The sequence below is a fragment of the Gobius niger genome, assembly GCF_951799975.1.
Source record: "Gobius niger genome assembly, chromosome: 11".
Taxonomy (NCBI): domain Eukaryota; kingdom Metazoa; phylum Chordata; class Actinopteri; order Gobiiformes; family Gobiidae; genus Gobius; species Gobius niger.
Genome location: NC_136862.1, coordinates 16,231,907 through 16,244,897, shown reverse-complemented (window position 1 = coordinate 16,244,897; position 12,991 = coordinate 16,231,907). Strand labels below are relative to the sequence as shown.

The following is a 12,991-nucleotide window of genomic DNA, read 5'->3' as shown; positions in this document are numbered from 1 at the left end:
AACAATGTAAAATTTGTCTTGCTCTGCTGAGTGGGGATTTTCCCCTTCATTGTGCTTGCACATTCCAGGATAGGGTGGAACAACATAAGAAATGTTGATAAAGGTTTGAGAACAATGCCTGTGCTGCAGACACTAAAGGAGGTAATGAATGCACTGCCCACAGCCCTAGACGCAGGGGTGGTTCTAGAGCCACAAAGCCAGCACTCATTATCTGCACAATGACAAGTGAAATAAAATTTTTACCTGAACAATTTAAGAAATGTAACTAATTGGATTAATCTTGGATGTCACTATTTGCACAGTGTATATGTACTTTAGTTACAGGCTACTATTCCAGTTGTGAGATTCTAAACTAAGTAATCGTATAAATTATGGGGCGTAGTTGAAATAACCATACAACATATTTATGCTGCAAGTCTTACTTTAGAGACTTTAAGAAACAAAAAAATAGAAAATAAATACTTGATTAGACATTGCAGTATAATATGCTGTTGAGAAAATGAGACCCATTAAACAAACTGAAGATTGCATGAACAGGTTAAACCTCCAGCAGGTGATTTTGACCATTAGCTTGGCTCCACTTCTGGAGACGGGTCCCTGCTCCGTACGGGTTGTACCACTGACACCAAAGGATAGGTAAATGTAGAGGATAAATTCTCTACGGGACAGTAAAGTATCCCAAACAAACTATGGGGTCATTGTCGCTGGCATCTCATTTGCCATTTTGTTGAGAGCTTCAACTTTTCAAATGGATGCACAACAGCCATGTGATTTACTTTCCCTTTTAACTATTATTGCACACAGATATTTTAACACTTTAACCTTGCGAGCTATAACTTGTGATGGATGTAACTGACAAGTGGTACAGCTAAAGCCTCAATAGCAGTCAAATTAGAGTGAATAACAGCCTAATTTGTCAAGAAATCTTTTTTATTTAAGAAAAAGGAAAACATCTTAATATATTTTGCATATAGTTTATACTTGTTTAAAAGAGTACAAACAATCTTTAAAAGGCCAACAGTATCTACTTCTCATTTGTAAATGAAATACACCGTCTGCAAAAAAAAACACACACAATTGAGCTTTGACAAATGTAGCCAAAGTTGTCTTTACACATCACTACTTCTATTCTAAATGCGACAAAATCCAACACAGTGTAAAAATCAAACCAATGTAATTTTCCCCAGTTGATTGAATGTGAAAATACAGGGGGGAAGGTACAGATATATTGCAGAACTAAATCAAAATGTGCTGTTGGTGGCCTGAGTGATTGGCTAAGAGCGTCCACATGAACTGAAGGCTAACGCATCCGCATGTGCAGGCTGTGTTTGGGGCCATCCACCCGCTCCAGCTTCTCAAAGTGTTTCCTAGCATTTCGAATATTGATAAGCGTTGCTGCAGAGGCTGGAGAGAAAGGGGAACAAGTTAACATTGGGTCTTTCTCTAAAATACAACATATATATATATATTTTTTTTTTTCACTTACGAATGGAAGGATCTGACATAATGACCATAACATAAGTATTAGACGTAAAAACATCGATGAAGGCCGCAAAGTTGGAGTTTCTCACTTCCATACTTTGAAAAGAAGCTGCAAGTTTACTGGAAAACAAAAACAATAAAACAACAATGTGCAACAGAATTGTTTTGAGGACAGATATGTTTCAGGCACTCACCTACAACTGAGTTTAAACTGTTTGATAATGTTGCTTATCTTCTCAAAACGGTGAGCGTCACGCTGCTCTTTGCACTGATAGTGAGAGATCACCTGTGAAACAGAAGGGGAAGAACAATCTTGATCCAGCTGGTGCTTTTTTTTTCTCTTTTTTTCAAACTACTTGGATATTTAAAGGCCTTGTACCTGATTGTTTTTTTTATTTTTTTATTGTTTTTTCTAAATGTAAATTATACAAGCAAAGATTGCATTTGATTCAAGCATTTCACAGATCAATTGTGAACAAGCAAACTGGCTAACTCACACAGGCTCTGGCTATATCTCCTAAATGGGCTTTCGACCCGAGAAAGCTACTTTTGAGTTTGTGTGAATCTAACGCAGCAGTTTCGGCTGAACTAACAACCTCTCTCTGAGCCGCCTCCCTCTCTCCGAGCTGCGTGTGTCGCAGCATTGACACAGCTCCGATCTGATAGTGCGGCTTTTGGAGCAAGAGCATGTGAAGGGGGACTTTACCAACCTTGATGTAAATACCGCTGAAACTAGAGCAGCCCACAAAGCGCTCCGTTTGTGAAAACACCTTTAATGCAATCCCGCTTTCATTGTAAAATAAATAAATCACGTACTGGGCCTTTAATAGGGAAATTGAACTTACCAGGAACGTGGCTCTTTCAAACAGAAGAACTTCATCTGCTTCAATGATCTGAGCAAAATTTCTCAGGTTTGTCTCCAGTTGCTGAACATTTGGGATGAGCTGGTACACTATGCTTGACCATGCCTGCATCACATCATAAATGTTATTTTTGCAATGATAGTTTAACAAAATGACAGTTATATTAAAAAAAGAATAAATAACCTTGTACAGAGTTTCATCCCAGATTGATGTCCTAAAACACGTGCAGGCCAACGGTCTTGACAGTCTCTTGAGATCTTCTTCTCGTTCTTTAAAAATCTGAAACAATTTATTTGATTTTCAATTCAGAACAAATTCACTATATCTCAAAGAGTAGAACGGAAGTCGTTTTGTAATTTCTGGTTGAGGGAGTAAAAATGAATTCTCAGACCATTTTTAAATGTCTTTTGTTATATCTTCACTGATAACTCACCAGATCCCGTTGGTCTTCTTGCACCAGGTCCATTTTATGTACGAGACAGAAGACTTTTGCATCTGGGGAGTTTTGCAGAATGGCCTCGAGACATGACTGATAGTAATGCATGTCTTTCTCCAACTCACGACTCTCAACATCAAATACATAAATAAGAACCTCTACGTTTCGGAAAATGTTGTCCCTCTGGCTGGTGAAGTAGTTTTCCATGAATGTGTCCTGTCTGATGAGATATTCAAGCAGAAATTCAAATAAGTTTTAGATATAAACAAATTTTATGAATACAAATAAACTATTAAGCGGTTTACCCTCCACAGTCCCAGAGGTTCAGGACAAGATTGCCAAGAAATCGTACGTGGGAGTGTTCAACGTCAACTAAAACAAAACAAAAGTTAGTTAGTGGATGAGTTGGCAACACAAATTTAAAATAAAATGTGTCTGTGGGTGTGTTGGATCTCACTTGTGGCTCCAAGGCGCCTGGTATCCCGTGCTATATAATTAGCAAAGATAATTGATCTCATACTAGTCTTCCCTGAACCACTTTTCCCCATCAATAACACCTGAAATCACAGACAGAGATTTACGTAAAGACACTGGATGATGAAAAAGCAACAGTCAAACATCTACGCATTATTAGCAATACTTTCACTTCATGGATCTAATATGACTGGGTTTTAGAAACAGCTGCGAAAATTAACATATAGTCTAAAAAACAAAGCACGTTTTTATTCGTATAATAATTAAATAAAAGCTTACTTTTTTCTTCATGGCTGAGCCGGACATCCCCCTCAGTAGACTTCTTACAAATGATTTAAGCTGCGGGTCAGAAGTCCTCAGTTTGCGATTCCCCAGTCAGCTGCAGAACAAACATTTTTCATTTTCACCAAGGTGTTAAACGCAAATAGTTGTCTAATTAAAATCTCTTAACCTGAACGACATAGAAACCGTTTTGAATCTCACGACACTTGCTAGTATAGCGAAATACAGTGATTATAAACCTTGAAATCTGGAACCAATCTTGTATTACTTTCATGATACACATTAGCTAAAGCTAAGCTAGCTAACGCAACAACGGTCAATATGTGTAGACAACACGGGCAGCAGCACGCTCACCGAAACCCCAGAAAAGTCCACGTAAGTCGACCGCGTAGAGCTCTTATGTCTGACCTGGCAGCTGAAGACAGAAATAATGATCAAATTTAAAGGCTACACAAGTATTCATTACTTCGCAGAAAAAGAGTGAAGGGGATCAGCTGCTTCCTGTTTATGCCACAGTCACATGACAAAGACGCGGAACAGCTCCCCCTAGAGTTTCTGTTCGTTATATCTATCAATATAATCGAGTATTTTTTTCCAACTCCGAATAAATTCAGATTCAAAGCTGTTGTAATAATTAATGATAATGATTATTTTCACATAAAAGTCTGTTGATTATTGGCAAAAATGTACAGTAATTCTTAGAGACACCGTCAGGGGGCGCACCTCGGTGTTTTCTACACGACATTGTAAATACGAAACAAACCATTTTGCTTTATTTTGTCTTCCATTTAGGCCAGATGTTACACACTTATCCGGTCTTATCTTGACAAAAATCTGCTGGATGGTTTTGATGTACTTACACACTACACAGTACACATTATCTTAATCGACCTCTTTCTGTTGATCAAATCAGGAGATTATCATGATTAGATCAGTCATCACGTAATTACAGATACCAGCATAGTATTCCAATCCTTACCCATAAAAATACCATCAACCAGTGTTTTTTTTTTTTATAGAATGTTTGTAAAATAAATCTCTTGTGCTACTATTGTAAACAGATGAAGGTGGAAATATATTAAGACAATACAAAAAGAAACAATAAATGATCATTTAATTGTTATAAAATTTTATTAGCTACTTATCCATTTTCCAAAGCTGTAACCCATTCCCAAAATGTAATGATAATAGGCGAGTCAGACTAGCTAAGAACAGGGAACAATCATTGAATTATAATTTGAGAAATAAAATAAAGAAATGACACAGGATAAGTCACTTCAGAAACGTATTCACTCAGATATAAAGAAAGGATAAATGCATACATTTTAGTTCAATCATGCAGATAAAAACAGAGCCATCATAAATAGAACCCAAACAATATGAGCCTATTTACCTTTAAATTATATTTATGTTTTTGCTTAGGAGTAATTTCTACTTAATGAATGCTAATCTTTACTTAACCCATCCCAAGGATAAATGTGTACTCTGAAAACACACATTCTGATATACAGAATAAGTAACACAGTACTTTAAGAACAGTTTCTTGCAATGCAATATGAGCAAGGAAACAAATCAGGCCTCAACACTAAGATAACACGCAGCACAGAAACCCAATGACAATGCGTAATATAACGAGACAATGAGTAATATAACGAGACAGGAGACATTAATGTGAGGTGCTTGGGAGGCAATATTCAGGTAGTGTACAGCGTGTCAAAGCTTGATGTATCCAGTCCATGGTAGCCCACATTTATACCTGTTCTCTAAGTCTGGCAAGCCTTTGAGACAGCTCATCCTTAAACACAAAATATGCAGATTACAAAATATGTTCAGAAACTCTACCTTTAAAAAAAAAGCAGTAGTTTCAAATAAATTATACCTGTTCAGCAGAGGCCACACTCGACCCCACAGAACCAGTCTGACCCTGGGGAAGCTCCATGTTCAGGTCCAAACTGAAAGTAATTACCATTAATAACAATGTGTTTATGTTACCAAACATATACTGTATAGTACAGTGGCAGTAAAAACTTACCCTGCTTCATCTGCCATTTCATGAAGCAGTGAGTCCACTTGATTCTGAAAAACATATCGCAATATTATGTGATGCAAAATCCATATCACAAGAATCCGTATTAAATTGCCAAATCATGTAAGTCTTTCATAAAAAAAATGTAGTTTTAATTATACTGTAGATTTCTTTATGTCCTGATTCAGTGTTTTTTTAAGTCTTGTTTTGACACAATTTGCTGAAAAATAAGTGACTTACCATTTGTGCTAACATTGAATGGAACATAGCGTGTTGACAAGATTAAGTGAAATATCACACTGATATCATAACAATGTTGCACCCGTATCGCATATTGCAATTTGTGCAGGCCTGTAACAGTATACAAAAATGTACCTGTGGTGTTGTCAATGTGGTTGTGCTGCTCATGGTATCCTCCATTTGGGATGTCTGAACATCCAGGGTCTCAAACTGGTGCTCAAACTTGTCCATAAGACCGGAAATCTAAACACAAATTGAGTAATTTAATAACAATGGCTTACCTTTGTGTGCTTTACAAGCTTGATAGGCTTCTCAAAGCGCTACGCCGTAGTCATTATTGATTTTTCTCTTAACTCGGAGGTGGTAATTGTATCCTCAGTTGCTGAAGTAGACTGACAGAAGTGTAGCTACCATTTGCCCCTCCGCACCACTGACCACTCACTCAAACATACTACATTCACACAGACAACACTGTTGCTTGTTGGTTACTTATTGTAATGGTCCTTTTTATTGTATAAAATTCTAATTAGGAGAACACTTACCTTTTCAAGATTCATGCTCTTCAGAGTCGCGTCCATGCCCTTCACTACACCAGCCATGGATTTTGTGACCTATTAAAAGTTAAAATATTCCATTAACATTGCTCTTTAGAGTTGATACTCTATATAAGCACGGGGTGGGAATCTTTGGACGTGTCACAGATTAATATTCAGTAACTCACATTTGATTGAAAACAATGCTTTGATGCATCTAAAACAATTCATGTTTTATTGTTATTTTATAGTTTTAGACTATTTTAAGTTATTACAAAAACACAATTATTAATGGATTCAATGATTGCGTTTAAAAGAGTAGAAATTGACATGTACTAATGAAATTGAATAGTTGACAGACCATCTCTAAGCTAATTAGTCTGAAGCACTGTATACTGTATGGAAGTACCTGGTTCATTGTGACAGCGGTCTGGACTCTTGCTGCAACAGCGTCCACTCGAGCGCTCATTCTCAGAAAATTCACAGCCTGATTCTTTTGTCTGATGGCATTTTCAGCATGGATTCTGGCTACCTCCATATTTCCTTTCTGAACAGCCTAATGGAAACACATATAGAAATTAAAATAGCAAAACAAACAAACAAACAAACATACAAATAGTATATGTTCAGCAACTTACTTTTTTTACTTTAGCCTTTTCCACTTTCTCCTCTTTTTCACATTTTTTGGCATTTCTTTGAAGGTCTTTGGCAGCAAACTTCAAATTGAAAAGATGTTCTGAGGAGCGGAGTTAAAGACACACCCACAAAGCATATAGCTCAAAATTATTCTGGTACTGTTTCAGACCTGTATATAATCTTACAGGTGAATAAAAAAATCTATTCGACCAGTTCAATAAAAGTTGATTTCAACCACAATACCCAGTGACGTCTTCTGATCAACAATGAAGCGACGGTATTTGATTCGCATCTAGCTCTAACAAAACCTCTCTCAAGTGTTAGCATTACTTTCAGATTAATTTCACAACTTTAAATAATGTGATACGTTTTATATATTAATAGTTTTATGTCTTACAAAGAGTTAAAGGCCTTAACCCAAGACGCCTGGGTGACCAGGAAATATGCGTGTTTGTACTTAACGAGTTAATAACAAAGCCAGAGATTGAATAGACATGTTTTAGACTCACAAAACGAAGAAAGAAGTGTTGTTACTTCGAGTTTAACGCGTGATATACAGCAGGCGGTTGCTACACACCAGTCTTGTTTATCGGACCCAAATTCAAAGGATACTGTCCATGGCAGGCATCTTGACACGATTTTATGTCAAACCGAGGTCGTAATTATAAAAAATGGTCGAAAAAACAGTCAAAAACAACAACCCGGGTCTAAAATTCACCAAGTAAACCTTTGGGCTTAGCCCTCTTCGTCGTTTTCCGCACTTCCGGGTCTCGTACCAAAATATGAATGACGTCAACGTCACATGGTTCTGGTATTCCATTCTACGTCACGAGATACCAGTCCCTCTCTCTGCTGCAAATTATGAATAAAAAAAAGAAAAAAAATATGTCTGAAGACTTAAAAATAGTTGTAATCGCTATATGTATATACATGAGATAGGTGTTATTTAAGAGCATGTTAAAGTGTTGATACTGAACATGGAAGCCGCGTGGTAGGCGGTGAAAGCAGATGATTGATGATTAGATTTACGGTGGATCACGGAGGGGAGAGAGGATGAGTCACTCCGTCTGATGTGATGTTCACCCCGCAACAGCTCAGCAGTGCGGTGGCACGCCGGTTCCAACCATAGCCCCATAGAGCAGCACAGCAAAACAGTCGGTCAAACTTTAACAATGTAAAAACGTCCAAATGTGGGAGGCAAGCTTTTTATTGCAAAGTTTAGAGGTTGTCACTTTGTTGTTGGGGAGGCGAGGTGCGTCGTGATTTACCGTAAATTTCGTGACGCCTCATTGCCATGGAAACAGTGCTGCTGACCTGAGAGGAAACAGACTGTGTTAACTTCAACATCAAGCTTTGCCGAGCTCGATAAAACCTGTTGGAACCTGGCATCTTTATTTTTTATCTACATTTAGTTTTGCATTTGAATTCAGCATCACAGCAGGTAAGTTTTTACATTTAATCTTTTAACAGTAGCCTACTTCTTTGCTGCTGAATCTCTGTTGCTTTGTTTATCTGCACTTGTGATACAAAAATGTACTGCTGTAACACTTTTGCGTCGTTTAAGTCGAGCCTTGGCTATGCAGTTGGCCTATTTTAATTGGATGTGCTTTAGTACAAGTTTAAGCTTTGCAATCTACTGTTGCTATATTGCAATTTGCTGGATGCATTTCAGTCGGTTTTGTTGCACAGACAAATAGCTGAGGAGCCAACCAGTGATGCTCCGTTCAGTAGCGGTATGACTCATATAGTCTTATCTAAAGAATCCAAGTGGCAGAGAGCGGTCCTGCTGCAAGAGGCTGATGTAACCCCCAAGGTGCACTAGAGGCTGCTGTGCACCATTTAACGGTGTGCCACATTGTCCAAACGCGTGTCAGACAAATGTTTACATATGCAGCTCTTTACATTGCTGTTGAAGGTTAGGATATAAAAATATAATTAAATGACAGCTCTAAAATCCGTTTAATTTTGAATTGTACTTTTTTTTGTGTTATTATTATTATTATCATAGCCTACTAACAATACTACTACTAAAATACTACTTCTTAGTTACAATTTAGTTAGATGTTATTCTTTTGTCACAATTAGCTAATAGTGACCAAAAATATATATAGAATTTTATTACATATCTACAACCTATGGACAATGACGAAAACTCGTGACGTTCCAACAGCTGATGTTGTTCTTTGTGTCCCTGGAATGAACAAACAATGTCTCTTTGGGGCATTATGTGGGAGTGCTCTGAAGTAGGCACACTTGTTTTAAAACTCATTGTGAATGAGTCACATCTGCTTCATGTATATACATTGTAAACACATTTCATGACAAATTTTTGCCCACTCTTTCACTTCCAAGCCTTCTACAATAAGATACATTCATTCAAGAGAATTCATGTCACAGAAGAATGGCCCATCTTTATGCAAGCTATACTTGTCAGTGCACTGTCCACCAACTGGAAGAAAACCGCCTCAGATTTCTCAATGAACATTGACCACGCAGTGTGACTGGAACTCTCCTTCTCTACCCCCACCCCCTCTGATAGTTGGGTGGACCCAGAGCTAAAATTGCAAGCACATAAATAAGATGTGTTTGGCAAGCATCAAGTAGAGAGCGCACACACCAGTAAACAATAGTGACATGTATAAAAAATGTTTTGATTTGCCATTTCAAAGGGCATCATGCACAGACAAAAGGGCACGAAAGCTTGATTAGCATCTCCATACAGTTGATGTGTGTGTTTGTTCCCGTGTGTCTTACAGGAGAGGCCAATGGAGCTTCAATCAGAAAAGCGTTTTCAGAACTTAACTCTTGAACAAATTCAGGCTTTGGATAAAGTCTTAACTGAGGTAATTCCAATCTACGGACGAGGAAACTTCCCAACTCTACAAGTCCGAGCCAAAGACATAATCCGTGTGGTGAAGGAGCGTCTGGTGGAGCGAGACATCCGTGTTAAAGACATTCGCCTCAATGGTGCCACAGCAAGCCATGTTCTGGTGAGAGATAATGGTTTGGGCTACAAAGATTTAGAAATCATTTTTGGTGTGGATTTACCCAGACAAGAGGACTTCCAAGTGATCAAGGAGGTGGTGCTGGGAAGCCTTCGAGATCTCCTGCCATGTGGCGTGAACCGGAGAAAGATCACCTGTTTGACCATGAAAGAGGCATATGTGCAAAAGATGGTGAAAGTTTTCAACGACCACGACAGATGGAGCCTTATCTGTCTGTCAAACAACAGGGCTAAAACTGTCGGGCTGAGGTTCGTGAGCTCGCTCCGAAGACATTTTGAATTCAGTGTCGACTCCTTCCAGATTATTCTAGATCGAATGCTTGAGTCCTACTGGGAGAGCGAAAGGAGACAGAATGGACAAATCACTCCAACTGTAAAACAAGTGCCAAAATGTGATGATGAAAGTAAAGAACAAAAGAAACATGTTGCTCCAAAAGTTCAATTAGACAGTAGAGAGAAGACCAAGCTGACACCCAGTGAAGATAATCCGCGCAAAGAACAGGCCCAGACGGAGGCTGAAACTGTTGAAGGGGATTGTGAGAATAAGCTAGTTTTGGTGTCTGAAAATGCTAACATACATTTGAGCTCTCAGCAGGAAGAAATGGCTGATATGGTTGATGTTGGAGATAGGAACTTAGAGGAGGACATTTTGTTTGAGTTCTGCAAAGAAAATCTCAAAAATAATGACCAGTTTCATGAAGATGATGCTTTAGCTTCAACCCAAAAAAAAACTTTTGCAGAGGATTCACATTCATGCTTAAAGCTGCAGAGAATTAAAGAGCCAATAGTTTCCCCCAAACCAGCGGAGAAACTGGTAAAGACAGTCTCAAAGGAATTTGATCACTATGAAGTTATATCCCAGATAAAAGCAGACCCAGAGATCCAGAGGGCAGAAAACACAACTTCTGGTTCAACAAATCAACATCTTGAATACACCTTTCCACCACCAGCCAAGAAGTCCTGCAGCACTTCATTGGAAATTGTGCCACCAGACACTTGCCCTTCTCCTAAATTACAACGCAAAATGTCCAGAAAATTGATCACTAAGCAACCGCTTGTAGAGAAGTGGTCTGTACTGACTGACTTGTCAGATCTCACAACAGAGCTCTTTCCTCCCATTGACATACCAAAACTGCAGCAAAGGCCTGCTTTAACGGACAGTGCACAAAACCCATCTCCGGAGACATCAGATGGTTCGAACAAAACCCTCTGTGTCTCTGCTGTCAAAAAAGAAACTGTTCTTCATGATGCAAGTGCAACTCGTGACTTAAGTGTTAAACCCAAACACTCAAAGAAGCCCCCAGACTTACAGTCGTGTGTAATCAAAACTCAGGCTCTCACTGACCCACAGATGTCTGAGTCTTCTGAGAACAACACAGACACTTTCGGGTCTACTGGGTCATCAGTGGGGGTCACTATTACTGTTGAGGCAGAGTGCATGTATGGGGACTTCCAGCAAGCCATGCACCACCTCCAAAACCGCCTCATTGCAACCCACAACCCCGAGGAGATCCGGGGAGGTGGACTGCTCAAATACAGTGACCTGTTGGTCCGAAACTTTCGCCCAGCTAGTGAGACGGAGATAAAATCTTTAGAGCGCTATATGTGCTCACGGTTTTTCATAGACTTTCCAGATGTCAGTGAACAACAGCGCAAAATCGAAGCCTACTTACAGTGCCACTACATTGGCAGTGAAGAGTCGAGCAAATATGATTATCTGATGACGTTAAGGCGTGTGATTGACGAGAGCACTGTGTGCCTAATGGGCCACGAGAGAAGACAGACTCTGAACATGATTACAGTTCTAGCCTTGAGGGTTTTGGGAGAACAAAACGCCATCCCAAACACTGCCAATGTCACCTGTTTCTACCAGCCCGCACCATACTTGACCGAGCCCATGTACAACAGCTACTTCATTAGCCAGACCCAGCCACCTCTCGTGTACCACCCCTATCCTTTACATGTGCACCTGCAGACTGGCCTTGTTTAGCAATAGGCAGCATGAGCAAGCACGTTGTGATGGCATGGTGCACTGCAAATGAGCACACAAATGCACTTGAAGAGCATTGTCCAATGCTTTACAATTCCTGCTCGTCATTTGAGACCAGAGTCTCTTCAGTGAAGCAGGACACACCTGCTGATAGGATCATTACTGGAACTCACATAGTGAGAGATCTTTGAGGGAGAAATGGTGGGGCGGACGAGGACCTGCACTCTTTCAGTAACAGTTCCCCTATTATAAGTCATGTGATCTCTGTTGGCAAATACGTATTGAATATACCATTAAATCTTGAAATGATGAGGCTTGAATAATGGTAATTTTGTGGGTTTACACCTGTGTAGCCGTTTTGTGAAACATTGTTCTGAGTTCATTGTTGTGCAGTGAATTTCAGTATGTGATAATTCCTGTGTAGAAACAGAGGTCAACAAATATCTAACAATTTCCTGTGGTACTTCCATATTGTAAACACTGTATTTGTAGTTGTGATAATAGAGGAGGAGGAATTAGTGGAGATCCTACATAATAAATGGTAGAGTCTAGCTAAAGGACAAGCTTCCTTAATCCAGTCTTCACTGAATGTAATTTTTCCACCACATTTACCCAGAGATGGGGTAGAGTAGCTAAAATATTTACTAAAGTAAGTAACTTTGAAATGATTTTATTCAAGAAGTTGTAAAAAGTAGTGACCAAAATAATAACTCAACAGTAAAAAAGTACCTAGGAAAATGCTACTTGAGTACTGTGAGTACCGAGTAACTGAGCGTAAAAGTGTGATTTACAATTCAGCAGTAACGTGAATTATAAGAAAGCATGAAATTAATTATGTAAAAATCCTAGTTTTTCCAAACGAAATGCCAGAAAAATATTCCAAAATAATATTTCTGAAGAATAAAGTTTATGAAACACAAACTACATCTGTTTTATGTGTCAACATGAAGCTTTTGTTGCTTAAAGATTTACTCATTTGGAACGGGTAGCTGATTTTTTAAGAGTACAAATACTTAATTATAATA

At 38.8% G+C, this 12,991-nt stretch overlaps 3 protein-coding genes across 3 annotated transcripts; 1 reads left to right on the top strand and 2 right to left on the bottom strand.

The window, feature by feature from the left end:
* Positions 1 to 991: 991 nt before the first annotated feature.
* rraga (Ras-related GTP binding A) lies at positions 992 to 4,043 on the bottom strand. The gene is made up of 10 exons (XM_079567030.1): positions 3,892 to 4,043; positions 3,535 to 3,634; positions 3,239 to 3,338; positions 3,087 to 3,153; positions 2,779 to 3,001; positions 2,529 to 2,624; positions 2,328 to 2,450; positions 1,677 to 1,768; positions 1,487 to 1,602; positions 992 to 1,404 (listed from the first exon to the last, which is right to left on the bottom strand). The coding sequence occupies exons 2-10, from the start codon at positions 3,559 to 3,561 to the stop codon at positions 1,301 to 1,303; spliced, it is 948 nt and encodes a 315-aa protein (XP_079423156.1). The 5' UTR covers positions 3,562 to 3,634; positions 3,892 to 4,043; the 3' UTR covers positions 992 to 1,300.
* A 635-nt stretch (positions 4,044 to 4,678) lies between these two features.
* Positions 4,679 to 7,771, bottom strand: chmp1b (charged multivesicular body protein 1B). Its single transcript, XM_079566900.1, has 8 exons — positions 7,585 to 7,771; positions 6,975 to 7,072; positions 6,746 to 6,892; positions 6,346 to 6,414; positions 5,939 to 6,046; positions 5,570 to 5,613; positions 5,417 to 5,489; positions 4,679 to 5,332 (listed from the first exon to the last, which is right to left on the bottom strand). The coding sequence occupies exons 1-8, from the start codon at positions 7,598 to 7,600 to the stop codon at positions 5,288 to 5,290; spliced, it is 600 nt and encodes a 199-aa protein (XP_079423026.1). The 5' UTR covers positions 7,601 to 7,771; the 3' UTR covers positions 4,679 to 5,287.
* A 178-nt stretch (positions 7,772 to 7,949) lies between these two features.
* On the top strand, positions 7,950 to 12,920 carry LOC306970865 (terminal nucleotidyltransferase 5C-like). Its single transcript, XM_079566899.1, has 2 exons — positions 7,950 to 8,413; positions 9,729 to 12,920. The coding sequence occupies exon 2, from the start codon at positions 9,738 to 9,740 to the stop codon at positions 11,964 to 11,966; it is 2,229 nt and encodes a 742-aa protein (XP_079423025.1). The 5' UTR covers positions 7,950 to 8,413; positions 9,729 to 9,737; the 3' UTR covers positions 11,967 to 12,920.
* Positions 12,921 to 12,991: the final 71 nt, after the last annotated feature.